This window comes from Carettochelys insculpta, chromosome 7, assembly GCF_033958435.1.
Source record: "Carettochelys insculpta isolate YL-2023 chromosome 7, ASM3395843v1, whole genome shotgun sequence".
Lineage (NCBI taxonomy): Eukaryota > Metazoa > Chordata > Testudines > Carettochelyidae > Carettochelys > Carettochelys insculpta.
In genome coordinates, this window is record NC_134143.1 from 75630320 (window position 1) to 75647348 (window position 17029).

Genomic DNA, 17029 nt, shown 5'->3' on the forward strand with positions numbered 1-17029 from the left:
GGCCCCCAGGCAGGCCTGGGCACCCCCTCCCTGCATGCACACAACCCTTTGTTCTCAGAGTCTGGCTCGTGCCATGTATTCACAGCAGGGCCCTGACACCCTCCTGCTCTCTGGGGCATGTATCCTGCAGGCAGCCGGTCAGACGGGCTCCGGAGCCCCAGCGACGCTGCGTTCCTGCGCATGGAGGGAATCCCCTTCATCAGGGAGGAGGCAGCGGACGAGGAGAACAGGAAGCAGCCAGGTGAGTCCCAGGGTGGCATCAGACCCACAGGTCCCACAAGGAAATGGGGGGCGGGGGGTGGGTTGGAAATTGGAAGACACGCCCACGCCCCCCCAACTGCCCTACACAACCCAGGGTGGAAAAAGGATAATGAGGCTTTCTCCTTGGTAGCCAGTGAAAGCTGTACCATCACCCTGGAGCCAGAGAGCCCGAACCCAGAGCCAGTGAGCAGCACGTCCCCCGGGGGCACTGAGGAGCCCCTGGGCAAGAAGCTCTTAAGGACACTGAGTGAGTGAAGCCCCCTAGCAGCCCCAGGGGAAGGGCAGCAAGGCAGAGGGGCTGTACGTGGGGGGTGCAGAGGGGCACAGGGCCCCTGCAGCAATGTACAGGGACCCATATGGACAGGGCAACTGGGGCCCAAGACAGCTGAGGAGCTGCAGGTACCAGCTCCATACCCCATAGTCACTACTGAGTGAAAACTTGGACCTAGGCGCTTGCTAGGAAGGGAAAGGCGCCTCCTTTACATTTGCCCCCATCAGCAAAGCTCAGCTCTGCCCACCCAGCCCTCTGGGGTCCCTCCTGCCCAGCTCCGGGCTCCCTTCTTGCTACACTGCTTGTGGCTGGGCCCAGACAAGCGCAGAGGCTGATGGAGCAGCAGTGGGTGTCCATGGACAGCTGGGCCCCCTCTTCCCCAGCCAGGAGCAAGGAGTACCGCTCCCTGCAATGGTGCGCACACTGGTGGGGGGGCTCCGGAGGCCTGGCCTGTCCCCTTTGGCTGGGACGGTGCTGTCCAGAGGCCCACGGGGCGCTGATCACGGATGGCTGCTGTTTGCAGGTGGGCGGAAGAGGAGGCAGTCCCCAGAGGGAGAGACATCGCCAGAAACAAATTCTAACCGAGCACTGTTAATTACCTGAGGGACACCGTGGCTGGAGCCCCGCACTGGAGTCCCATGTAGCCTGGAGGTGTGAATGTCCCCCTTGGTGCTGCTCCCCACCCCCTGCCCCCACAGTGACAGCAAGAGGCAGCTCAGCCCAGGGCTGCACTTGAAAAAGTGGCCTGGAGCTGCCATTAACCCTCATAGCTCCCCTGACCTCTCTGCCCCACAGGAGCTGGGGCTTTCTGCTCTCCTGGGCTGAGCAGGCTAAGGCCTGGCTGTCCCTGGCAGGGCTGTAGCTTGTCTCTGTAGGCGCTAAGGTTGTCTCCAAAGCAGCTTGGGAGAGGGGGTGGTGTACTGAAGTGTTCAGACCAGTCAGTCTGAGACAATTCCAGGGGTGAAGGGGGCATAGAGGAGCTGTCTTCCCCCCTGCATGCGCACACACGCCAGGCCCACCTCTGTCCCTCCAAGAGGCTGCACTCAGCCAGCTTGTAGCTGCAGCCTGGGAGGGCTCCAGCCACATTCCTGCTTAGGGAGCCCCCAGGGGCTGAGTGCAGGCCCTGAACTCAGCCCACAGACACAACCCCTTGGAGCCCGTTTGGGGGAGGAGAGAATCCTGGCATTACACAGATGCCTTTCTTTCAGGTCTGCAGCATGACAGCCTCCTGCAGCTCATCCTGTGCAATGGGAAGTGCAGCTGACCTGCCACCTCTCACCTGCCCTCCCTCCAGGATGTGCATGGAGCCACAGGCGAGGAAGACAAAGGCCCCGGCTGAGACTGAAGCCATGGACTTGTCAGGAAGTCAGGCACCTGGCCAGCCATTGCCAGGCAGTTCCTGAGGCTTAAGGGTTGGCCCAGCTCCAGCTGCCGAGAGCATCATGTAGTACTGACAGCAGGCCCCAGGCCCCTTCCAAATCCAGCCCCACAACACTGGGCACTGCAGCCAGTGAGACAGGGCTCCTGCCCCAAGAAGTATCCTTGCTCTGGGCAGTACCCACCCCTTCCACCACACACCGTGTGACATGGTGCCCCACATCTTTGTGTGGTGAGCGTTAAAACGTGTGCTCGCATGCCAACATCACCCCCTGAGCAGTGAACTGCCAGTCCTGCAGCCACTCTGCCGGCCAGGCACCTGCCAGCTGTGGGCTTGAGCCCCTGCCCACTGCTGAGCATATCCACCCTCTCCTAGGGGAAGGGAAACTCAGAGCTGTTCTTAAACCACGTTGGCCCCGGTGAGGCCCTGCTCAGAGCCCAGCCCTAGCACAGCACACTACAGAGACCCTGCTAGGGTGGTGAAATGCAGTGTAGATATTTAACATTAAAAGCCATCACTCAGAGCTCTGAGCTGCTGTCTCGGCCAGCACAGACTGGAATTGTGCCTGGCTCTCTTCCCCCTGGAGATCGCTGGGCAGGGGTGAGTCACTGCTGCTTGGAACATCCATCTCTCAAAGAACAGTAATGAGAAAACGAGAACTTTTTTTTTTTTTGCTGTAAGGATGAGATTGTGAACAGAAAGAGAAAGTAGCCCTGAGACACCAGCAGAGGGTGAACCCCTGGACAAGTCTCTTCTTTGGCATAAGATGAAGTCAAACTGTAAGGCTTTTATCTAGCAAGGGGGATGGCCTGCTATGGCTTAGGAGGCCACAGGGTTGGACAAAGGTGGTGTCCCCTCTCCACCCACTCAGCACTCAAAGGCTAGAGCTTATTTCAGTAGTTAAAGAATCTAGACCCATGTCCCCTCTGCCACCAGCATGTCAGTGCCCGTTTAGAGTTACTCAGATTGCAGAAGGTGCACACAGATTCCAGCCAGCAGGATAAGCTCCCAGCAGGTCGTCATCTGGAGATGGAGGTTTATTTTCTTTCAGTGACACAAAGCAGCAAATTATCACAGTCTGACACTCTGCTTGTGTGAGGCACAGCCAGCAATAGCCTCACTCCCTGAAATATTACACTGCTCTTAACCCCCCTGATAGAGCAAAGGAGTTCCAGAGTTTGGGCATCTATACCACAATCGACTGCACCTGTACACAGCAGCTGACTGGACCAAACTGTTTTGGTTATAGTGGGTCTATTTGGTTGCACAGAAATAGGCAGCTCTGAGTGTCTGGGTCCCAGCACACACGACTGCTGTCAGCAAAGTGAGAGCCAAGATGGCTTACTTTGCCACCACCCCCAGAAGGGCACTGGCCAGTATAACAATAGGGCTTTCAGAGATGCAGACAGACTGACATCCTTGATACAGCCACTGTTCCCAATGCTTATTAAACCCTAACAGAGATGATAGAGATGTGTTACGAGCAGAGCACAAAGATTACACACTACTACTTTGGTGGATTCAGGTACAAGTTTGGTAGTTTGAGTTCTTCACTGGAACTTGGTGACAGCTTCGTGGATGGAGCGGGCCACATAGTCCAGGTTCTTCGTGGTCAGACCACACATGTTGATACGTCCACTGGCCATCAGGTAGATGTGCTTCTCTTTGATCATGTACTCCACTTGCTTAGCTGGGGGAACATTCAAGAGAAGTCAGGTCAGCCATGTGGGAAACCTGGAAACCCCAGAGCGCAAGTAAGTGCTGCATCTCATCTTTTAGAATGGAGAGAAAGAAGTAGGACACGGCCAATGAAATAGAGTATACAACTGCTACAGAGCCAGCCTCTCGCAGCAGAAGATGCAATAGAAAGGACAACAGGCGTTCTGGCTGTGGGGTGAGGGCTGGCTCACAGCAGGTGATGCTGCAGACAGCAAGCCAGGACTGCTGACAGCTAAAAGTTCACAAGTGCTCTCCACTCACATTTGCCTACTACTTAGAGGCCCAAGACTGCACTACAGAAGGACACTGGAGAAATTCTTCAGGGAAGCTAGATGGGGTTTCTGCAGTCTCTACCCACTCAACTGTAGACCTCCGAGTTCACCTCCTACAATGGCATCCAGTCTACTGGTACTTACGGTTCAGTCCTGTGAAACTGAACATGCCAATCTGCTCAGTGATATGATTCCAGGTGCCTGGGGTCCCAAGAGCCTGGAGACGGGCTCTGAGCTCTGACCGCATTAGCAAGACCCGATCTGCCATAGTCTTCACGTTGTCCTTCCTATGCAGAGGAGAGAGCGAGCCAGCAGCAAAATTTAACCTCATCCATCCATGCCCTGGTATGACAGCTCCTCCCTTCACCACCAGCAGCTCTTACCACTCACTGAAGAGCTGCGGAGAGGTGAGGGTGACAGCCACGATGCGTGCTCCTTGTGAGGGAGGATTAGACCAGATGGCACGGACAATCTTCTCCATCTGGGAAAGGACACGCTGCACATTGTCAGCATCCTTCCCCACCACAGTCAGGTTCCCCACTCGCTCATCTAGAGAGACAGACATGGGAGGCATTAGATGTTAAACGCAACCCCACATCCCTTCAGGCTTCACCCACCACTCCCAGGGTTGCTGGCCCCATCTGCTGGGTTAGCTGCTCCCTGATGGACACTCACTATAGAGCCCAAAGTTCTTGGAGAAGGACTGAGCACAGAAGAGTTCGAAGCCCTCAGAGACAAAGTACCGCACGGCCCAGGCATCTCTGTCCAGGCAGCCGGAGGCAAAGCCCTGATAGGCCGAGTCAAAGAATGGGAACAGGAACTGGCGCTGCAGACAGGAAAACAGTTAGAGGAGAGAGCCACCCCACGCCGTGGATCCCTTGTTCCCACGTCCACCCAGCACCCAAGCAGGGTGGGCAGATCTGCTGGAAAGGCGGGAGCTCCAGGCCTTTAAGATTCATAGTGAATTGAGCCCAGTATGAGAACCCCTTCAAGCCTGACAGCAGGATGGCCATTAGGACTTGGACGAAGAGGGAGAGTTAGAGAAAAGCCAGGGAGCATGTCAGCTCACAACCCAGCAGACAAGAAGATCACTGTGAGGAAACAGCAACAGCTGCCTCCTACACCGCCTGGGAGGTGTCCCCTTTACCTAGCTAATGCGTTCTTTGCGGGACAAGCACGTGCTGTGACATTTCAGAAACTGTTTGTAGGCACCCAGGAGAAAGTATCCAGAAAGTCTGCAGGTCCCAACCATAGCCTGAGATTAAAGGGAAGTTGGCAGCACAAGCAGAACTGGATATACATCCAGTGATGTTCAAGAGCAGAGTTCTGCTGTTCCCAGCCCCTCCTCATTCTTACCTAAGCCTACACTCACCAGCCTGTCCTCAGGTGAGCAGCCCCTTTCTCCTACTCTTCTCTCAGCTTTGCCTTGCCCCTCCCTACCACAAATAGATTCTGGAATCCTGTTCATGCTCTGGCTGACTCAAGTGTGCCGGCCCCTGTCACCATCAATCCCCTCTATTCCAATACCTTCATGACAGCAGCAATCTGCTTCCACTGCTCTGGGGTGGGGTCTGTGCCAGTTGGATTGTGCGCACAGGCATGGAGAATGAAGATGGAGAACTCTGGTGCACTCTAAAGAAAAAGCAGTTCTCAGTCACATGCACTCTCAGCAGACAGCCCACGTGCAGTTAGCCACGAGCTCCCTTGGTCACTTGCCTGGACTCTACCACAGAGATCTGGCTTTAGTCCAGTCCAGTCCCCAGTAGGCAGGAAATAGCGGGCTCTGGTACAGAAGGGCCCGGCCAATCCAAAGGCACCAGCTGCCCTAGTTCTGGAGATTTCCTTACCTCCATGTCCTCCAGGAGCCCCTCCAGGTCTAGTCCCCTCTTGGCAGCATCCCAGTAGCGATAGGTCCGGATGTCCTTAAAGCCAGCATTCATGAACACAGAGTTGTGGTTCTCTGAGGAGAGAGGACAGGAATCTGTCTGCGCTGGAGAGCTGCCCCGGAGCCAGCCAGCCCTGACTCAGGCTGCATTCCACCAGACTGCCCATGCAGGGCTGGGGGTGAACCTCTCCCTTGTTTGTAGGAGACTCCTCCCCACAAGTCATGACTTCCTGCACTCCTGCGTGAGCAGTCTGCTGCACTGCTCCCACCTTATCCACTTGTTCTGCAGGCTCCAGTGAGGCATAAGCCTGTACAAGCTACAGAACTCACCCCAGGAAGGGACAGAGATGTAGACAGGAGTTGCTGTGTTATTGGTTCCATTATACCAGCGGCTCAGGAACTCGGCTCCAATGCGCAGCGCCCCAGTCCCACCCAGGCACTGAACACCTCCTACCTGAAAGACAGACAGGGAATCACCCAGAGCCTGCCACCAACAGATGGCACCAATTCCCGGATCAACCCAGGAACTGAGCACTCCTCCTCAATCTCCACAGCCCAGAACAGCATCTCCTAGCCAACAGAGCAGCAGCTCCTCTGCAACCCTGGGGCAGGCTACTGTTCTGCAGCTACTGCTCTCTGCGTAGCTCCTTACACGACCCCATGTCATGGAGTCTGAGCATCTGCTTCCAGGTGTATCAGGACTTTGATGCTGTAGCCACATGGGTCAGTACTGACCATGGAACGCACTAACACACCTAAATAACCACATGTTGCAACATCTATTCTCAGCTCCCTCCTGTTACCCCCCTCAAAAATCTCTTCTTATGCCCTTTGGGCCTCGGCAGGTTCCAGCTGCTTGTCATACCCATTGACTCTTCTGTCATGGGGTTCCGGGACCCCCAAGCACTGCACCCCATCTGCAGCCAGAAGTGATGCTCGCTCAGCAGGTAGAGTAAGACGTTTATTAGTCAGAGAGACAGCTCAGTATAGAGATGTCAGTAGAGCAGGCAGAGTAAGTCACTCCAACCCATCTTGGGGATAAGAGCCCAAAGGGTGCCCACATCTTGGGTCTAGTCTCCCCTGGGCACAGGCTGGCTCCTTTCCAGCCCTCTCCCAGCTTCCAAACACCCCTCAGATTCAAACCCAACTGGGTTCCTCCCCACTCTTTGTTCAGGGACAAAACCCTTAGGTTACAGGCAGCAGGGGATCACCCTGTTAGCTGCTTGGTCTGTCACTCACATGTCCACCACCCATCACATCTTCCCATTAGAGTCCAAGGGCAGTTGTCTGGCCAGTTCTGGAACTAGCCAACAGCAGTTAGCAAGACCTGAATTATTTGCCTTGCCTCCCCCTCCCCACAGGGGCAGGAGAGTGCTTTCTGTCTATCTAGTATTCAGCCTCCAGACGGAAACCCAAAACCTACATGTTCAGAGAAGTCTGAAAATTCACACCAACAGCTCCATGCAACTAGAATGCACACTGCAAATGGAGCTGAATGTCAAACCAGTCATGGCAAACTCTGCAATCCTAACAAGATCCCCCCCACCTGCAGGACCTTTTCAGAGATCCCATTCATCAGTATGCCTCAGCAGAGTGGCTCCCGTACCCCACCGAGCTTACACGATTCTCCTTGATAGCACGGCTGTCCTCCCCAAGTGCAATCCTTGAGGCATTGGCCCGGAACTCAGGCAGGCCAAGAATCGGTAGATATTCATGGTTCAAGCTGACATCATTGGCGATCTTCTGCTCAACCTTCTTCACTACTGGCAGGACCCAGGGCTGCCCCTCATCTGTGCGATATGCTAGGAGACACAGAAGGATCAGTTGACACTCCACAGGCCAGGTAGCAAGATCATTTTACAATTCACAGACATGGTTGTGGGTTGGTGAGGAGGACTGCTATGCTGTTCCCTAGAGGGAACAGACTCAGAATGACAAAGACTGAATTTGTACAAAGATTAGGACACTGTCTCTTTGACACTGGCTCCTGGACATAGGATGTTAAGGACTGAAAATAGTTACCTTCAACACCTGTTCAGTCACCCTGACAGGAGAGAAGACACCTGTTCTCACCCAGAAAGGTTTCCCATGAAGGAGTCACCACTGGCATTCAGTGATAGTGGCAGAGAGTAGAGCTTACTGAACAAGGTGGGCAGACTGACAACCATTCTGCCCTCAGTGTGGCAGCACTGCTGGATTCCAAGGGTCAGGACTGAGTAAGTGATGCCTACCCAGCAACTGTCATTCTGGGCCATTCCAACTCTTGACTAGAAGACAACAAGAAGTCTTTAAAGCCTTATGTCGCAGCACCTCTCTGTGCTGAATGTTATCAGTCTCAGCAAAGACATTTCCCCATGTGCAAAGGGTCAAGATCATGTTTTGGTTTGCACAACAAGGCAACTGACTCAAGGTCACAGAGCACCAGGGCAGTGCTAGAACGAAACCAGTCCACCGGATTCCACATACCCCTCCCCTCAAGTCACCAGATCTCCACCCCCTAAGGGCCTGAGCGCCAGCTTAGCTGCAGCATTCGGGTGCAGCTCAGCACACAGGAACAGCAGCCTCCAGCCCCAAGCTCTGCCAAAGAGGAAGCGCACACAGAGCGCGCCCTCAAGCAGAAGCCTAGGCACTGGGACCTACAAGTGAGCAGGGGAGCCTCCAAGTACAGCTGGAGTTCAGAGACCCCCTGTGGAGAAGAGGAAGAAACTCAGGGAGGACGGGTCACCCCCTTCTGGAGCCGCACCAACCCTCGGGTGCCCTGAGGCCCCCGCCACACCCGGAGACCAAGGTCACACCTCCCACGTGCCCCAGGGCTGAGATCAGACACCCGGGAACACACTAGGCCGAGTGACCCCATCCCGCGCCCCGCTCCCCACCACCCCCGGCCCGGCCCGGCCCGGCCCCCGCTCCCCGCTCCCCGCACCCCCGGCCCCGGCCCCGGCCCCGGCCCCGGCCCCCGCGCCCCCCCACCCCCGGCCCGGCCCGGCCCCCGCTCCCCGCACCCCCCCACCCCCGGCCCGGCCCGGCCCCCGCTCCCCGCACCCCCCCACCCCCGGCCCGGCCCGGCCCCCGCTCCCCGCACCCCCCCACCCCCGGCCCGGCCCGGCCCCCGCTCCCCGCACCCCCCCACCCCCGGCCCGGCCCGGCCCCCGCTCCCCGCACCCCCCCCACCCCCGGCCCGGCCCGGCCCCCGCTCCCCGCACCCCCCCACCCCCGGCCCGGCCCGGCCCCCGCGCCCCCCCAACCCCGGCCCGGCCCGGCCCGGCCCGGCCCCCGCGCCCCGCTCCCGACCCCCGCTCCCCGCGCCCCACCACCCCCGGCCCGGCCCGGCCCCCGCGCCCCCCCAACCCCGGCCCGGCCCCCGCGCCCCGCTCCCGGCCCCCGCGCCCCACCACCCCCGGCCCGGCCCCCGCGCCCCGCTCCCGGCCCCCGCGCCCCACCACCCCCGGCCCGGCCCCCGCGCCCCGCTCCCGGCCCCCGCACCCCCCCACCCCCGGCCCGGCCCCCGCGCCCCGCTCCCCACCACCCCCGGCCCGGCCCCCGCTCACCGCCCACGCCCAGGTTGACCTTCCGCGGGTCCGTGTCCTCTCGGAAGTCGGCCGTGAGCTGGAAGACGGCGACGGGCGGCGCGCGCGGGACGGCGGCGAAGAGGGACCCGGCGGCCATGGTCCCGCGCTGCTGTGGCGCCGTCAGCGGGGGCCGCTCGGCCGAGGAGACTCTCACCTTCACCGGCACCCGGGGAGCGGGGCTGGGCGCAGCCAATCACAGACCGCCCAGCGGGAGGCGGGAGAGGAAGGGGGAGGAACCCGGCACAGCCAATCACATGGCCTGGGGGCGGCGAGGAGCCGGGACACCCCACGGTCGCGGACCGGAGGGGGGGGGCCGCGTCAGTGCGGACCCGCAGGAGCGGCGCGGGGTGCTGGGCTGCCGCAGACGGAGAGGCCGGTGTGAGCCCCAGCGCTCGTGGGCGCCGACGCGCTTCGGCAGGTGCAGGGCACGTTGTGCTCCGACACTCCTCAGTCTAGAAGGCGCCGCGGGCCCCCTCGCTGCTTTCGAACACCCATGAGAGAGGCCCAGGCCCGCCGCCCCCGGGCACCCATCGACAGCGCGAGAGATGCGCGGGGTCCGCACAGCCTATCACAGAGCGGCAGCTGCGGGCTGACCCCGCCCATGCCCAATCCCTGGGCGGGCGGGCGGCCGTTAGGAAGTACGTCACAGTGACGTGCGGCGGAGGGCCCGGAGCGCCGCAGGGGCTGCAGTGGCGGGGGCGGGGGCGGGGCCGGGAGTTGCCCACGTGGCTATAGGTCGCGCGCCGCGGGGGGAGGGGGGCCGGTCGCGGGGCCCTGGCCCGGCGCTGCCGTTGTATCGGCTCTTCGCGGGACACCCCACGCAGGTCCGGGCAGGCCCGTTAGGGACGGCGTGGGCGAGCCGCGCTCGTGGCAGGGGGACGGCGTGGGCGAGCCGCGCTCGTGGCAGGGGGACGGCGTGGGCGAGCCGCGCTCGTGGCAGGGTCCCTGCAGTGCCTGGGGGCCCGAGGTGCAGGACTTCGGCCCGCTCGCTCGCCCGCCTCTGGAGCTTTAGTGTCAGCTGCGGCCCCCGGAGTCTGACTCCAGGGGGAGCTCGGTGGTTTGAGCGTTGGCTGCCTAAACCCAGAGTTGCCAGGTCAGGCCCTGAGGGGCCATTTAGGGATCTGGGGCAAATAGGTTTAAAGGAGAGGGAGAGGGAGAGGGTGAGGGTGGTGCTCGGCCTGCGGTCCCTTCCAGGCCTCTTTTTATATTTTTTAATTTCCGCCTCCGTAAGAGGGTGGCTTGTGGGGGTTCTCCCCCTGCAAGCCTGGGGGAGGGCGTAGAGGCTGTGCTCTGCAGCGGGTCCTGTAAGTGTTCAGGCCAGCCCCAAACTGGGCGAGCTTCCTTCCTTTTATCCTGCCTCCAGGCCTGACACTGGCTGCAGGTGAAATGGGGTAGGACTAATGGGGCCAGCAGGCTCCATTTAGCCCCTGCACTGCCAGGCCTTCCTCTTACTCCCGTACAGTCTCTAACATGCTCTCAAGGCCAATTTTTCTTATTTTGTCAAGCTGCAATTTAGGATTATTATCAAGGGAAACATTTTTCATTGAGTTAGGACCATATGCTATTGATTGCCATTTGCTGGTTAAAAATAAATCTAATTTTATCAGGCCTTGTTACTATAGTGTTGGCAGGGGAAACGTTATATTTTGTTCTCATAGAAACATTGTTTTGTATATGAATGCGCACTGATGTTCCCATGAGGTTCAATATTGTATTTAGCATTGTTAGTGAATCCTCCTTAATTTTCTCATGAAATTCAGCATTGTTTTGTTACTGAAATCCTGTTCATGTTCTATATGACTGAATAACTCTACCTCCCTGTAACTTACATTCTGTTAATAATCTATTGGTACTTTACCTCCTGCTCAATAGGGAATTAGCAGAGTGGAATGTCATATGAGCAGTAGAAATTCAGTTTGAGCTGGAGGAATGGATAAAGGGAGTATGAGAAACTCTCCCCTGGTTTGTTGGGAGGGGTGGTGAACAAAGGAGGAGAGAGGTATAAGTATTGCTCGCTGCTTGTTACAAGGTGTGCAGGCTTTGAGGAGAGATCCCCCTGCACCTTACTTGGCATGCCAAATAAAGATTCTTCTTCCACTCTCGGTGTGTTATTGGGCCAGCGTTGCACACCGGGCACGAACTGCCACTGTGCCACCTTAAGAAGGAGGCAACAATAGAATCATAGAAGAGTAGGACTGGAAGGGACCTCGAGAGGCCATTGAGTCCAGCCCCCTGCCCTTATGGCAGGAACAAGCACTTGCTAGACCATCCCTGAAAGCCATCTATCTAACCCCTTCTTAAATAGCTCCAGTGATGGAGATTCTACCACCTCCCTTGGCCATTCGTTCCAGTGTTTGATCACCCTGACAGTTAGGAACTTTTTCCTAATGTCCAACCTGAACCTCCCCTGCTGCAATTTAAGTCCATTGCCTCTTGTTCTATCCTCAGAGGCAAGGAAGAACAAGTTCCCTCCCTCTGCCTTATGACACCCTTTTAGATACCTGAAGACTGCTATCATGTCCCCCCTCAATCTTCTCTTTTCCAAACTAAACAAGCCCAATTCTTTCAGCCTTTCTTCATACGTCATGTTCTCTAGACCTTTGATCATTCTCATTGCTCTCCTCTGGACCCTCTCCAATTTCTCCACATCCTTCCTGAACTGCGCTACCCAGAACTGGACACAATACTCCAGCTGTGGCCTAACCAGCACAGAGTAGAGCGGGAGAATGACTTCTCGTGTCTTGTTCATGACACACCTGTTAATGCATCCTAGAATCATATTTGCTTTTTTTGCAACAGCATCACACTGTTGACTCGTATTTAGCTTGTGGTCCACTATAACCCCTAGATTCCTTTCTGCTGTACTCATTCCTAGGCAGTCCTTTCCCATTCTGTATGTGTGACACTGATTGTTCCTTCCTAAGTGGATAACTTTGCATTTGTCCTTATTAAACTTCATCCTGTTTACCTCAGCCCATTTCTCCAGTTTATCCAGATCCTTTTGAATTATGACCCTGTCCTCCAACGTAGTTGCAACCCCTCCCAGTTTGGTATCATCTGCAAACTTAATAAGTGTACTTTCTATGTCAATATCTAAATCGTTAATGAAGATATTGAACAGAACCGGTCCTAAAACAGACCCCTGCGGAACCCCACTAGTTATACTTTTCCAGCAGGATTGAAAACCATTAATAACTACTCTCTGAGTACGGTTATCCAGCCAGTTGTTCACCCACCTCATAGTAGCCCCATCTAAGTTGTATTTGCGTAGTTTATTGATAAGTATATTATGTGAGACCATGTCAAATGCTTTACTGAAGTATAGGTATACCACATCCACCGCTTCTCCCTTATCCATGGTATGCTGGTCTGCACACCAGACCCCCTACCAGGGAAAGCCCCTCACCCAAAGACCTCATAATCCAAATACTGTAACAAGCTAAGGAGGGCTGAGAGGCTAAAAGGAATACCGTGAGTTTCAGTAGATAATATTTTCCCTCACCCATCCACTGCAAGAGGTCCCAGTGTTTGTATCCTGGGAAAGCAAAGAGGCGCTAATCTGGGAGTGCAGGACTGGTACATCAGGTTGAATAAATCATACTGCGGGGTAAAATGTGGAAGAAGACCTGGATGTTAGTGGGAGAAGGAATACAAGGAAGTGGCAAGGTTGGTATAACTGCCAGCCTGCAGGTGGAGGGGTTGTGACAGTAAGAGATATCTGAGAAGTAGATGCAGACAGAGAGGTTTTGAGTTGAGACAGTTTTAAATGTGCAGTGGCCAGAGGGCCAAGCCATGGAGATCTCTTGGTAACAAACACAGAACTTGGTGCTTCAGTCAGCTCTGCATAGCCACGTGCCTCAGTGCAGGAATGGCACCATAATAGCCTCAGTTCATGATGCCCCGCTGACATCAAAAGAAATGAAGTCTTTTAGCACTTCTGCAATGAGCCCAGTTGGCCTCTGGATGCCACTGTTGAGCCATGCTCGCATTATACTAACATAACATATACTATCAAAACAAAAAAGCAGTCAGGTAGCACTTTAAAGACAGAATAAGCTCTCGTGGGACAGACCCACTTCTTCAGGCCACAGCCATACCAGAACAGACTCAATATTGAAGGCACAGAGAACGAAAAATAGTAATCAAGGTTGAAAAATCAGAAAAAAATGATCAAGATGAGCAAATCAGAGAGTGGGGGGCAGAAGGTGGGGGGGGGTCAAGAATTAGATTAAGGCAACTATGCAAATGAGCCCCTATAATGAGCCAGAAAGTTCTCATCCCAGTGCCGAATTTGAATAAAAAAGAGAGTTCAGCTGCCTCTCTTTCAAGACTGTTGTGAAAATTCCTCTTCAGTAAGACACAAACTTTTAAGTTATTAACAGACTGGCCACTCCATTAAAATGTCGGCTGACTGGTTTGTGGATCAGGAGTGTTTTTATGTCTGTTTTGTGCCCATTAACTCTTTCAGATTCGACACATTAACACGTGGTTTGAACTGGGATGCGAATTTTGTGGGTCATTATAGGAGCTCTTTTGCGTACTTGGCTTAATCTAATTCTTGACTCCTCCCCACCCCTCTTCTCTCTGATTTGCTCACTTTGATCATTTTTTTTCTGATTTGTCAACTTTGATTACTATTTTTGGTTCTCTGTGCCTTTAAATATTGAGTCTGTTCTGGTATGGCTAGTAGTAATAGGCATCCTTCAGTCTACATAGACTATGGATCACACCCTTCATAGTTCCATTTGGGATCATCATTTGCAGCGTCGACTGTGACTGTGAAGGCCCACACGAGAGTGACAGTCCTTGCTGCATCTGTTGCATGTGTAGTGGGTGTCTGGCAGGTCCTTACTGTGCTTTCTGTGGGCTCGCTTCTCCTCTGCTAGCTGTCTGATCCTCAACTCACCCTTCTGAAGGCCCTTGTGTGGTTCCTGCCTCCATCTGCTGTGACCGTCTGCCAGCTCCTCCCAGCTGTCGGGCTCGATGTCTACCTCCCTGAGGTCCCTCTTGCAAACATCTTTGTAGTGCAATTGGGGGCGTCCAGGAGGTCTTTTGCCAGAGGCTAGCTCACCATACAGGATGTCTTTTGGGATCCTTCCATCATTCATCCTGTGGATGTGGCCAAGCCAGTGGAGCCGCTGCTACCTGAGGAGGGTGTGCACGGTTGGGATTCCAGCTTGCTCAAGGATGGTGTTGTTGGACACTCTGTCCTTCCACAATATTCCAAGGATGCGCCTGAGGCAGCGCAAGTGGAAGACATTCAGCCTCTTTTCCTGGCGGGCGTACAGGGTCCAAGACTCGCTGCCGTAAAGGAGGGTGCTGAGGATGCAGGCTCTGTAGACTTGCATTTTGGTGTGGGTGTACAACTTGATGTTATTCCACATTCTCTTGTTGAGTCTGGGCAAAGTTGTGGCTGCTTTTCCGATCCTCCTATTTAGCTCAGTCTCCAATGACAGGGTGTCAGTGATGGTGGACCTGAGGTAAACGAACTCGTGGACGACCTCTAACGTATATTTGTCAGTGCTGATTGATGGAGGTTCAGCAACATCCTGACCAAGCATGTTTGTCTTCTTTAGGCTGATGGAAAGCCTGAAGTCCTTGCATGCTTTGGAGAACTGATCCAGCAGTTTCTGAAGCTGATCTTCTGTGTGTGACACTACAGCAGCGTCATCTGCTAACAGCATATCTCTGATGAGGACTTCCCGCACCTTAGACTTAGCTTTCAGCCTTGCAAGATTAAACAGTTTCCCATCAGATCTTGTGTGCAAAAAGATGCCCTCTGTTGAGGATCCAAAGGCATGCTTCAGGAGGAGTGCAAAGAAGATCCCGAACAATGTTGGAGCAAGCACGCATCCTTGTTTGACGCCGCTCCTGATGCTGAAAACATCAGATAATGTGCCATCATATTGGATGGTTCCTCTCATGTCTTCGTGGAAAGACTGGATCATCTTGAGTAACCGTGGAGGACAGCCTATCTTGTGGAGCAGTTTGAACAGACCATCCCTGCTGACCAAGTCGAAGGCCTTGGTCAGGTCGATGAAGGCTATGTAGAGTGGCTTCCTCTGCTCCCTGCATTTCTCCTGCAGCTGCCTCAGAGAGAAGACAATGTCGACAGTAGACCTCTCTGCGTGGAATCCACACTGTGATTTGGGATACACCCTCTCAGCAATCTTCTGGAGTCTGCTGAGGATGACGCAAGTGAACGGTTTACCAGTGATGCGTGGGAGGGAGATTCCACGATAATTGTTGCAGTCGCTTCTGTCTCTTTTGTTCTTATACAAGGTTATGATGTTAGCATCACGCATATCCTGTGGAACCTCTCCCTCTCTCCAGCACAGGCACAGTAGCTCATGTAGGGGTTCCAGGTGAGTGTCTGTGGCACACTTGATTACCTCTGGTGGGAAACCATCCTGGCCTGGGGCCTTTCCTACTGCAATGCTGTCGATGGCTTTCTTCAGTTCATCCACAGTTGGTTCCTGATCCAGTTCGTCCATTACTGGTAGGAGCTCGACGGCATTGAGGGCTGTATCAACCACAATGTTCTCGCATGAGTACAGCTCAGAGTAGTGCTCGACCCAGCGCTCCATCTGTTTGGCTTTGTCTGGTATGGCTACGGTCTGAAGAAGTGGGTTTGTCCCATGAAAGCTCATCACCTAATAAATTACTTTGTTAGTCTTTAAAGTGCTACTTTGCTGCTTTTTTGTTTTGTCTAAGAGAGTTTGAAGTCTGTCCAATATACAAAGCATCTGGGCATGGTTGGCACATGATGGCATATATAATGTTAGTTGAGGAACATGAGAATGTGCCATGCTCTGTGACTGCTATTTTGTTTTGGTAGGGAGGCAGCATGCATGCTGCAAGTGTCCTGCCTGCCCTGAAGACACACACAGCCCTCTGAGGTTGCCAGCCTCATTTGCCGCAAGCACCAAATTCTCTTTAAAAAATAAAACACACCTGACTGAAAAGAAAACCAGAACCAGTTTGGCCAACTTGGGGGATTTTGAAGGAAGCTCCATGACACATTTGAGAACGGGCCATCTCTTTCTGCCTCAGCTATGGGATCCCTTCTGTTTACCTCCGAGGTGCTGTGTGGCTGGTCATTAAGTGCTCCTTGGGTGGGCTGGCCAGGCAAGTAAGGTAAAGTGTTCAGCTCCTTATGTTTAGATGTTCCCTCCCCAGGCGTACTTGAAGGTGTTTTGAGGAAATTGAGGAAGTGGGTCTTACCCATAAAAGCACATTAACTAATATATTTGTTATTCTTTAAGGTGCTACAGGACTGCTTATTATTTGTGAAGCTACAGACACACAGCTATTCCTAAGAGACTATTGAAGGTGTTTTCATCGATTCATAGAACAATAGAGCTGGAAGAGACCTAAAAAAGCCATCGAGTCCAGCCCCCTGCTCTAAGCAGGACCAAACCCATTGTTTAAGTTCTGCATCTCTTTGCCTTTGATTGCACTGATCTCTGAAAACTGACTCTCCTTCATATTCTTCTGACTACATTGAGGTGAGGTTGCATGAATTCAGTCAATTATTAGAGCACCAGACTTGATCTCTGCTAGAAGCAGCATGCAAACTAAAGCAGGAGTGAAGAAAATACTGGGTCCTGAGTTCCAGGGAAAATCTTTCTGGATGGCATGGTGGAGATCCAAGCAGAAAGCAAGATATAAGCT

General features: G+C 54.5%; 2 protein-coding genes across 2 annotated transcripts in view; one reads left to right on the forward strand and one right to left on the reverse strand.

Annotated features, from left to right (window-relative positions):
* CNNM1 (cyclin and CBS domain divalent metal cation transport mediator 1) overlaps positions 1 to 3208 on the forward strand; it is a 46003-nt gene extending 42795 nt beyond the window's left edge. Inside the window, exons 9-12 of the mRNA XM_075000404.1 lie at positions 131 to 241; positions 392 to 508; positions 1056 to 1183; positions 1741 to 3208. Coding sequence (XP_074856505.1) covers positions 131 to 241; positions 392 to 508; positions 1056 to 1135 — 308 coding nt within the window. The 3' untranslated portion in view covers positions 1136 to 1183; positions 1741 to 3208. The remainder of the gene's footprint in view (positions 1 to 130; positions 242 to 391; positions 509 to 1055; positions 1184 to 1740) is intronic.
* Positions 2912 to 9797, reverse strand: GOT1 (glutamic-oxaloacetic transaminase 1). The gene is made up of 9 exons (XM_074999365.1): positions 9335 to 9797; positions 7407 to 7588; positions 6117 to 6240; positions 5749 to 5861; positions 5429 to 5533; positions 4577 to 4727; positions 4285 to 4450; positions 4046 to 4188; positions 2912 to 3600 (listed from the first exon to the last, which is right to left on the reverse strand). The coding sequence occupies exons 1-9, from the start codon at positions 9450 to 9452 to the stop codon at positions 3461 to 3463; spliced, it is 1242 nt and encodes a 413-aa protein (XP_074855466.1). The 5' UTR covers positions 9453 to 9797; the 3' UTR covers positions 2912 to 3460.
* Between the last annotated feature and the right edge of the window lie 7232 nt (positions 9798 to 17029).

Excerpts from the sequence above, each read along its gene's own strand:
- GOT1 (XM_074999365.1), bottom strand. The coding sequence starts at position 9,452 with ATGGCCGCCGGGTCCCTCTTCGCCGCCGTCCCGCGCGCGCCGCCCGTC. Across the intron at positions 5,862-6,116 it reads CATCTCTGTCCCTTCCTGGG|AGAACCACAACTCTGTGTTC; the intron begins GTGAGTTCTGTA and ends CTCTCTCCTCAG. Across the intron at positions 4,189-4,284 it reads CCGCAGCTCTTCAGTGAGTG|GAAGGACAACGTGAAGACTA; the intron begins GTAAGAGCTGCT and ends TCCTCTGCATAG.